This window comes from Crocuta crocuta, unplaced genomic scaffold (genome assembly GCF_008692635.1).
Source record: "Crocuta crocuta isolate KB4526 unplaced genomic scaffold, BGI_CrCroc_1.0 scaffold149, whole genome shotgun sequence".
Lineage (NCBI taxonomy): Eukaryota > Metazoa > Chordata > Mammalia > Carnivora > Hyaenidae > Crocuta > Crocuta crocuta.
The window spans coordinates 4,494,099-4,503,847 of NW_027551561.1; the positions used below are offsets into that span (position 1 = coordinate 4,494,099).

At 60.9% G+C, this 9,749-nt stretch overlaps 1 protein-coding gene across 5 annotated transcripts in view; it reads left to right on the forward strand.

The window, feature by feature from the left end:
• MYO18A (myosin XVIIIA) overlaps positions 1 to 9,749 on the forward strand; it is an 85,782-nt gene that overhangs the window by 60,684 nt on the left and 15,349 nt on the right. For all 5 annotated transcript variants that reach the window (XM_077749910.1, XM_077749912.1, XM_077749911.1 and 2 more), the window contains 15 exons: positions 474 to 617; positions 1,002 to 1,091; positions 1,259 to 1,378; positions 1,579 to 1,690; positions 2,117 to 2,244; positions 2,510 to 2,664; positions 4,422 to 4,545; positions 4,634 to 4,834; positions 4,960 to 5,070; positions 5,852 to 5,956; positions 6,276 to 6,422; positions 6,799 to 6,912; positions 8,259 to 8,375; positions 8,554 to 8,637; positions 9,087 to 9,224. In XM_077749910.1, coding sequence (XP_077606036.1) covers positions 474 to 617; positions 1,002 to 1,091; positions 1,259 to 1,378; positions 1,579 to 1,690; positions 2,117 to 2,244; positions 2,510 to 2,664; positions 4,422 to 4,545; positions 4,634 to 4,834; positions 4,960 to 5,070; positions 5,852 to 5,956; positions 6,276 to 6,422; positions 6,799 to 6,912; positions 8,259 to 8,375; positions 8,554 to 8,637; positions 9,087 to 9,224 — 1,890 coding nt within the window. The remainder of the gene's footprint in view (positions 1 to 473; positions 618 to 1,001; positions 1,092 to 1,258; positions 1,379 to 1,578; positions 1,691 to 2,116; positions 2,245 to 2,509; positions 2,665 to 4,421; positions 4,546 to 4,633; positions 4,835 to 4,959; positions 5,071 to 5,851; positions 5,957 to 6,275; positions 6,423 to 6,798; positions 6,913 to 8,258; positions 8,376 to 8,553; positions 8,638 to 9,086; positions 9,225 to 9,749) is intronic.

Genomic DNA, 9,749 nt, shown 5'->3' on the forward strand with positions numbered 1-9,749 from the left:
CCAGCGCTGGGGCAGGGCGGGGGTGGGGGGGCAGGGCCTGGGCGAAGGTGGGCTCTGGATCATAGGCTGCTCCATGAAGATTAAGGAGCTGTGTCAGCGACTCCTTTTCTTATTAGCAAGTCCATAAAACAGCCAGCACCGCCGCCTCTTGTGTTTCAGCAAGATTAGGTTTTATAGCACATCTAGGCCAGGGTGCTGGAAATAATCAGGCAGCAAATAAAGCAGATGAAATTATTCCTAATGACGCCAGAGCGGTTAGTGCCCAGTGTGGTGCTCCCAGGGCCAGGCCCTCTGCTGCCTGCTCTCTGAGGGATGGGGACATGCTGGGAGCCAGGGGTGGTGGAGGTAGTGTTTGAACCAGGTGGCAAGAGGGAGCAGCCTGGCCGCCGCGCTGGTGGCGGTGGCAGTGGTGAGGATCCTGGCTCCGCCAGGGACTGAGATCCCTGCTGTGTGCCACCTTCACCCCAACTCAGATCCAGGACCTGGCCATCCGCTGTGTGCAGAAGAACATCAAGAAAAACAAAGGGGTGAAGGACTGGCCCTGGTGGAAACTCTTTACTACCGTGAGGCCCCTCATCGAGGTACAGCTGTCCGAGGAGCAGATCCGGAACAAAGACGTACGTAACAGCCCCGGAAGGGCCAAGCCAATGGGAAAGGAAAAGTTCGTCCATGTGGGCAAAAGCCTTGCCAGCTTGTCTCGGGCTCCCAAGTGTTCTTTATTTGGTCCAGAGAGCCGATGTCCTTGAACTACACCCATCAAACAGAAGGTGTCCCTCTGGGGTGTTGGCTAAGCTGCCGGGTAGCCTCTTGGTATAAAATCTCAGGCATCCTTAGCATCTGGGGAGGGGCGTAGGGATAGGAACCCCTGGGAGGCAGTGGCTTCCTAGTCCCTGTGTCCTGGTCCAGCTTCCCCAGCTGCCTTCACCCCAGGGGTGCGGATTCCAGGCCTCAGCCCTCCCGCAGCACCTCTGGCTCACTTTGCCCTCTTTACTGCACCCTAGGAGGAGATCCAGCAGCTGCGGAACAAGCTTGAGAAGGTGGAGAAGGAGCGGAACGAGCTTCGGCTCAACAGCGACAGGCTGGAAACCCGGGTGAGTGACTCCCAACACCAGGCCACCTGGTCCACCTGTGCCGGGGCACCAGGCCCAGGTGGGGTGGGGGGTGCTGGGGGTGGGGTGGGGAATTCCCCTCCCCCAGGGGTTCCAGCTGAGCGAGGCAGGCATTTCAGCTGGCGGCAATGCCCTCCCCCCAACCCCAGATCTCAGAGCTGACATCGGAGCTGACTGATGAACGAAACACAGGAGAGTCCGCCTCCCAGCTGCTGGACGCGGAGACCGCAGAGAGGCTCCGAGCCGAGAAGGAGATGAAGGAGCTGCAGGTGAGGGCAGGGCCGGGGTGGAGACAGCCGTGCCAGTGACCACCAGGCTCTGGTGTCCATCTGCTCCCCCCCGGGGACAGGTGGCCCGACACCCCTGTCTGCCCTGGGTAAGCACATGACCGTGGTCTGCGTGGCTCAGGGCCGTGGCTGGTACCGAGTGAGGGAGCGGGACGGCAGCCTCATCAGCCTCCCTTCTACAGACCCAGTATGATGCGCTGAAGAAGCAAATGGAAGTGATGGAAATGGAGGTGATGGAGGCCCGTCTCATCCGGGCAGCCGAGATCAACGGGGAGGTGGATGATGATGACGCAGGTGGGTGTGAGGCCAGAGGAGCTCAGCAGCGGCCTGAGGGGCAAGCTTGATACCCACCCCTGGGCAGCCCCCTGCCCTGGCCTGGGCCTATCTCCTGTCTGTCCGTCCGTTAGGGCGGGTGCAAGGCTCCAGTGAAAGAAATAGATGAGAAGGTAGAGGTGCCAGTGAACCAGGGGATTATCGTGCAGAGCTGTACAGCCGTGATCGTGACAGTGTCTGAGGGCCATGGTCAGGGTCCCTCGGGAGAGGGCAGTTCCCATAGCCCCACACCCTCTGGTCTTTTCCTGGCTTATGAGGAAGCTGTCGTTCCGGAGACCTCTCTGAGTCCCTCTGGCTGACTCCACCTGCCTGGTCCCTTCTGCCCCTTCTCAGGGACTCTCAGCAGCTCAGTCCTCCCTTGTCTGTCCCCCGCCCCCAACCCCGCAGGTGGTGAGTGGCGCCTAAAGTACGAGCGAGCCATGCGGGAAGTGGACTTCACCAAGAAGCGGCTCCAGCAGGAGTTTGAGGACAAGCTGGAGGTGGAGCAGCAGAACAAGAGGCAGCTGGAGAGGCGGGTGAGGCCGGTGGAGGGAGCGCAGGCCTGCGCCTGGGAGGGGCTTGGGGCTTCTTGGAGCCAGACGAGCCCCCAGGGGCCACCTGTCAGCCTCTGGGGCTGGGGACACCCAAGGGCAAACGGTTGAGTGTCTTTGGTTCCTTGGACGTCCCCAGCTTCATCCCTGGGTCCCTCCCTCCCTCAGCCCCCTCACCCTCCTCCCCTTCTCCGCCCGTACTTCTGGGTCTCTGCCTGGCCACTGACCCCGCGCCCCACCCCGGCCCTAGCTCGGAGACCTGCAGGCAGACAGTGACGAGAGCCAGCGGGCTCTGCAGCAGCTCAAGAAGAAGTGCCAGCGGCTGACAGCTGAGCTGCAGGACACCAAGCTGCACCTGGAGGGCCAGCAGGTCCGCAACCACGAGCTGGAGAAGAAGCAGAGGAGGTGGGTGCCTCCCCGGCCCTGGACACAGAGCCGCCCCAACGGGGCTCCCCGCCTCCGCCTCCAGGGAGGAGAGAAGGAAAGGGGGCCTGAATTGGGCCAGGGGCCTTGCTTGCATGGTCCCTGGTCGGAACGTCAACAGGTCTCAGCCCTGACCTCTGAGGAGCGCTCAGGCCGCATCCAGGCGAGAGGCCCGCCCGGGCTTTCGCTGTGTGTGTGCCCATCACCCTGCCTGGACTCGGCAGGACAAGCTTCCCCGGCACCCTGCAGAGAGCACCCGAGGCCCTATCCCCGGCCCCCACCCCGCTCCCCATCCCTCGCTCGCCTCAGCCACACAGACACACTCTCCTGGCTAATGTTGTTAAACCCCCGTGCCACTTCCATCTCATTATGGTAATGACACAGAGGAGGGGGGCAGCCCTCACAGAATAAAATCCAATCTAAATTAATTTCCCTGGCTGGGGATGGGAATGGGACGCCTTTATTAGCAACACCGGGAACCACACACCCTGGGAGCAGCAGGGTGCCCCGGGGAGCGGGAACAGCAGCGCCTAGTTCCCCTCTGCAGGGAGGGCCTCTCCACAGAGGCCCCGGGTGCCTTCGTGAGGGGACAGCAGCACAGCCACGACGCCGGGGGTGAGCAGGGCAGAGGCGAGTCCTTCCAGTGACCCCGGGTCACCCTCGGCCTCCTGGGCGCTCTACCGTCCTCCCAGCTGGCGCTGCTTGCGGAGAGTGAGAGAGGAGAGCTGGCAGATCTTATCCCTCCCTCCCAGCGCCCGCCGCGCCTCTCCGCTTCTCTAGTTCTCCTCTTTACCCCGCCCTCCCTTTCCCATAGAGGCGGGCGCCCTTAGCGGGACCCCTCTCCCGAGCACCCCGAGCACCCCGAGCTCCCCGAGTGCCAGCCCGGCCTACACTTACCTCTCTTGCTGCACTCCCTGCTGGGGAGTTTCATTTCATTTCAGCGGCCCTGAGTTTCCTTACCTTTTTTTTTTTTTTCTGATGTGGGGTTGGGTTGGGGGGAGCCATTCCATTTTCAACAGGAGCCTTATTAGCTATTCAGGGAAGGTGTTAAGAGGAATTTCAGCAATTTGCTCCTTATTTAGAGTCACTGGGCGGGAATAGGAAGCTAGGAGGTAGAGGAGCAGAGAAAGAGGCCTGTGCACCCATCGAGGCACACTGCCGGCTGGGCACAGTGGGACTGCTGGCTTCCAGCCTGGGGCGGGGTGTCCCGGTGGGGACACGGGTTCTGCTGCAGCACATGGCCTGGCCAGAGGCTGGCACCCACGGGCGGGGGCTGGAGCCAGTTGCTAGAGTCGCCGAGCTGAACTGTGGAAAGCGAGTGAGATGAGGCAGGACGTCCATTTCTGCCCATTCCAGTGCCCGCCTGGCCCCCCTCATTCTTTGATCTATTGAAAAGGAAAAGGTCAAGACCACAACTAAGCAGAGTCTGTCTACCTCTTCCCCGGAAACAGTCTGTGGGTCCTTCCTAGGCCCCCCTAAAACAAGGGCCCCTTAGACCGGCTCAGCGAAATGCCCCCATCCCAGACCAGGCTGCTCATTAGGGCGAGGTGGCCTGACCTGTATCCTGGATGTTGCTTCACCCCTGTCCCAACCCCTGCTTTCGGGCTGTGCGAGTCCACCTCCGCTTGCACCCTGTCCCATCGTGGCCCTGCTTCCTGGTGGCCTCTGGCAGGTGCTGGAGATCTAGAATGCTTCCCTGCTCAGGTGGAGACACCTTGGCCATGCACGCTCCCTCACAGGTTTGACAGCGAGCTGTCGCAGGCCCACGAGGAGACCCAGAGGGAGAAGCTGCAGCGGGAGAAGCTGCAGCGAGAGAAGGATGCGCTCCTCGCCGAAGCTTTCAGCCTGAAGCAGCAACTGGAGGTGCGTGGGCCACCCGCCATCCACGCCCGACCCCCACGTCACAGGCGCCGGCCGTCCTGGGCCAGCCTCACCTTCTCTTTTGCTCCAGGAAAAAGACATGGACATTGCGGGATTTACCCAGAAGGTCGTCTCCCTGGAGGCTGAGCTCCAGGACATTTCTTCCCAAGAGTCTAAGGATGAGGCCTCTCTGGCCAAGGTCAAGAAACAGCTCCGGGACCTGGAGGCCAAGGTCAAGGATCAGGAAGAGGAGCTGGATGAGCAGGCGGGGACCATCCAGATGTTGGAGCAGGTGCTGCAGGGTTTGGCCGAGGGAGGCGCCGGCATCCCCCCAGCTAACCCAGGGAGGGCTGCCCATCACAGGGGTCAGGGTGCTGCTGGGAAAGGAACCTGGTCCCTACTCCCAACCGCCCCCAGGCGAAGCTACGCCTAGAGATGGAGATGGAGCGGATGAGACAGACCCATTCCAAGGAGGTGGAAAGTCGGGATGAGGAGGTGGAGGAGGCCCGGCAGTCATGTCAGAAGAAGGTAAGGTAACGGGCACGTAACCTGTCTGCTACAAGCCCTGGTTCCCCCACCACTTCCTTAAAGGAAGGGGTTTTTGGGGCATCGGAATAGCTCAGTCAGTTGAGCATCCAACTCTTGATTTTGGCTCAGGTCACGATCTCACGGTTCATGGGACCGAGCTCCAAATTGGGCTTTCCACCGACAGTGCAGAGCCTGATTGCGATTCTCTGTCTCTCTGTCTCTGCTCCTCCACCACTCACTTGCATGTGTGCTCTCTGGCTTACTCTCGCTCGCTCTCTCTCAATAAATAAATAAATAAACATTTTAAAAAATGTAAGGGGTTTTCTGCTTTTATACCTTAGCCACTTAGTCATCCATTGCCATTCTGGACCCGAACCTCTGCTGCAGACCCTGACATTGGCTGGGATGTGTGCCCTCAGGGTCGATAGATGGTCCTCAGTCCTTTGAGGAACGAATGTTCCCCGCTTTCTGTGCCAAGCAACAGCCCACTCTGTACCCCTCTGTGCAGTCAGCTAGCCTGGCCCAGCAGGGCCTGCCCACTCCGGAACGAGGCCTCCCACTCTGCGTGGGGCTGCTGTGCATGGCCCTCCATCCCTCCTCTCCCTCCCAGGCTGCTCCGAAACTCTACGAACTTTGAATTCGGGGTCTGACCCCTTGGGGTCATCCGTGCTCAGCCCACCCCACAGTTTTCCTAAGGGTGGGGGGGGATGCAGAGGGGAAGGGGACTGGCTGGCAGCAGACACTGAAGAGCCCGACGGGCCTCTGTCCCCGGGCCCTGCAGTTGAAACAAATGGAAGTGCAGCTTGAGGAGGAGTATGAGGACAAGCAGAAGGTGCTTCGAGAGAAGCGGGAACTGGAGAGCAAGCTCGCCACACTCAGTGACCAGGTAAGTGCGGCCTGCTGGCGGCCCGGCCAACGGCCTGCCCCGTCCTGCCTTAGGGAGGCATCTCAGGGATACAAAACCGGGAGTGGGGAGGGGGACCGGGCTCTGTGAAGCCCGCCGTCATCGCGTGTAGAACTGGGGTCGTCACCATACACTGCACCCCCAGGCTCTTCTCACCGGCTGGCACGGCCCTGGCACTTCCTCCGTTGTTGCTTGTTAAGGGGACTCCGCGAATGAGGGCAGGAGTGCACCAGGGGCTTGGGGAAGGCAGGAAGAGGCTCTGAGGTGGAGCCCAGAGCCCCGGCTTCCGGTGTCCACCCAGGTGAACCAGCGGGACCTGGAGTCAGAGAAGCGGCTCCGGAAAGACCTGAAGCGCACCAAGGCCCTGCTGGCGGATGCCCAGATCATGCTGGACCACCTGAAGAACAACGCACCCAGCAAGAGGGAGATTGCCCAGCTGAAGAACCAGGTACCTTTACAGAGAGGAAGTTCGCAGCTCCAAGGGGCGAGTTCTTTCTCCCGCTGCTGCTCCTCTCAGGGATTCTTGAGTCCTTGAGAAGGAAGGTAACAGGGAAGGGGGAGAAGCCACTGGTAGCGGCCAGGCTCCTAGGATCTGTGTATGCCATACAGCGTGACCACCAAGCCCCAGGATGGTGAGGACGGCCCCGCACCCACCCCCCTGCCACAGGAGATGGCTGTGCGTGCACCACAGCACGCCACAGCCCTGGGGTCCGAAGCAACAGAGCGCCTGGGCTCCTTCTCCCTCATGGGCACCCTGTACAGCCCTCCTGCTCCCAGGGAGTGGCTGACGTCTCTCCCTGGGGCCGGGGCGGCTCTGTGTCCAGCTGGAGGAGTCTGAGTTCACCTGTGCGGCGGCCGTGAAAGCGCGGAAAGCAATGGAGGTGGAGATCGAAGACCTGCACCTGCAGATTGATGACATCGCCAAAGCCAAGACCGCGGTGAGGAACTGGGGTGTGCAGGCCAGGCTGGGGTGGGGGGACCGAAGGAGAAGGGAGCTGTAACTGTGGCTCCCTTCCCCCCCCAAGACAGGGGCCCTGCCCCAGCCCACTCCCTTCACGCCAGGGCCTTCTGCAGGGAGAGGGGGCCTCCCCTCCTTCGCCTCTCGGCACTCAGAGCAGAGGCCCGGGAGGGCGATGAGGTGGAAGAGGGAGCCAGCAAGGGCCCATCTCCCTGTTTAACCACCTGCCTGTGGGAGCTTGGCCGCAGGCCCCGACACCATAAATAAAGGCAGCTAATGTGGCTGAGGGATGTAAACAGGTGCCTCGAGATTAGCGGAAGCACCGATAAGAGGATGGGATGGCTCCGTTTTCCTCCCCTTCCCCTGGCCAGCCCACTGACAAGCCCAAGCGGCAGCTAATTAGAGCTCTTATTTAATGCTTCCTTTTTAATTCCCTACCTCTCCCACGGCCCATCCATCGGCCGGGAATTCATTACCGGGATGCGGCCACCCGTACCTCCTTGGGCAGGGAATGGGGCGGCGGGGAGGCTGGGCTGGGCTCTGGGTTCCGCGGCCCCCCAGCTGGTCACCCATGTGCCGTGAGATGCCAATCTCTCGGGCCTGATTTATCCCTGTGACATTTGTGCTCCTCAGCAGTTTTCAGGTGAGTAATTCAAATTCTTTAATTGTGTTAAAAAAGGCTGTTATAAAATTACCATTTTATTTAAATCCGAGTTAATAAATTTCTTGGCGGAGGCTTCCCCAGCTCCCCACAGCCCGGTAACAAGATGGATGGGGCAGAGAAGGAGCCAACGCAGTCATTTTGGTTTGGAATTACAGGCTAATAGATTCATTCATTTCCTGAAGCTGCTGTTGGCTGTCTGCTCCCCTCCCACCCCCAGGAGTGGACCGGCTGTAGGGGCTGGATAGCCTGGGAGCAGGCCATCCCAGGGGACATGAGAATCCAAGGCAGGAGAGCCTCACAGACTCCAGGGGTCCTTGCGTGAGGCCTGAAGGGGGCAGAGTACATTCAGGTTAGGGCCTGGATTGCTGGTGCCAGGATGATGGGTCATTTGTTCTGGGCAGACCTTTTCTGCCTTCTCATTAGCCTTCGAAGAGCTGCCAGAAAGCAGCTGTCATTTAGCCCAGGGTCTGTCTAAGCTGCAAAGACAGCCTTTCACTCAGCTCCCCCAGCACCACGGGTCCGGACCCTGCTCTGGTGCACGGACCGGGCCCGTCATCACCCCCCTTCCCGTTGGAGGCGGCGTGGGGGAGTTCAGATTTGCCACCTGGTGCCATCAGGCACTCAAGGCCTGATGCCCTCTGATCGGTCTTGCCTCTGTCCAGCTGGAGGAGCAGCTGAGCCGCCTTCAGCGTGAGAAGAATGAGATCCAGAGCCGGCTGGAAGAGGACCAGGAGGACATGAATGAGCTGATGAAGAAGCACAAGGCAGCCGTGGCTCAGGTGCCGCACCACACCCCGCACGACCGACGCTGGCCCTCTGGTCCTCTTCAAGGCCACCCTCCCTCCCCCCACCGCACGCCACCCCCTTTGGGATTGCAGGGCTGCACCCGGTGTGCGGAGCTAGGGGCTGGGGCTTGGTTCACGGGCATCCTGCTTCACGGGGATACTCCTTTCCCAGGCCTCGCGGGACTTGGCGCAGATGAATGATCTCCAGGCTCAGCTAGAAGAAGCCAACAAGGAGAAGCAGGAGCTTCAGGAGAAGGTGGGCACCAGGAGCAGGTGGGGGCTTTCTCCCTTGGTAGAAAGAGGGTGCGGGGTCCCTGTATGTGGGGGCAAAGCCCCGAGCTCTCTGGATAGCGAGCTCTCCTCTAGGTCATTAGTAATCCAGAAAGCAGCATCGACGCGTGCAAAGGGCTAGGCTTGGAGCCATATCGCCATAGTAGACATTTTGGCTTCTGCTGCCTCATTTCACATTTCTATTCCCTCTCTGGTCCTTGGCTTTCTCCTTTCTCTCCAAAGGGCAAAAGCTGTGCCAGCGGTGGGCCAGGTGGGGGATGCCTCTGGCTCGGGCCCCATCCTCCCACCTCCCCAGTGCATCCCTCCCTCCCTTCTTCCCTCCCTCCCCCAGCCCTCTGGTCACCATGGTGATCTTGCCCAGCCTCTGCCCCTCCCTCCTGGGCTCAGCTCTTCTCCTCCTGCCCCCACCCCCAGCTACAAGCCCTCCAGAGCCAAGTGGAGTTCCTGGAGCAGTCCATGGTGGACAAGTCCCTGGTGAGCAGGCAGGAAGCTAAGATCCGGGAGCTGGAGACCCGCCTGGAGTTCGAAAGGACCCAAGTGAAGCGGCTGGAGGTGGGTGCGCGCTGGGCCCGGGTCCGCAGCCGGAGCAGGGCCGAGCTGCCCCCGTGGCTGGGGNCTGCCAAGGGACCAGAGCAGCTTAGCTTTTTGTCTTCATATTTTCCTCCACCATGAGCTCCCCCCGCTGCCGCCGCCGGTCCCCTCGCTCGCTCTCCGGCAGGGTCATAAATATGCAGCGGACGGCGCCACTTCTGTGAGGGCTGAAGTCTGTTCTCTCATCTCACCGCGTTCGCTCTTGCTCTCTCTCTCTCTCTCTCTCCCCCTTCCCTTTTTTTATTGCCTTTTTTCTTCACTTCTTCCCACCCTTCCAGTCTCTGCTCTCTCTCCTCTCTCTCTGCTTCTCTCCATGTCTGCCCCCTTCCTTTGCTTTTCTCCTCCTCCCCATCCCATGCCTCCTGTCCCTCTGCTCCTCGTCCCTGCCTTCAGCCCCCGTCCTGTTCCTGTTCGCCCCTCTCCTGCCCTGCCTTGTGGCTCCCCCCCCCCCCCCCCCCCCCCCCCCCCCCCCCCCCCCCCCCCCCC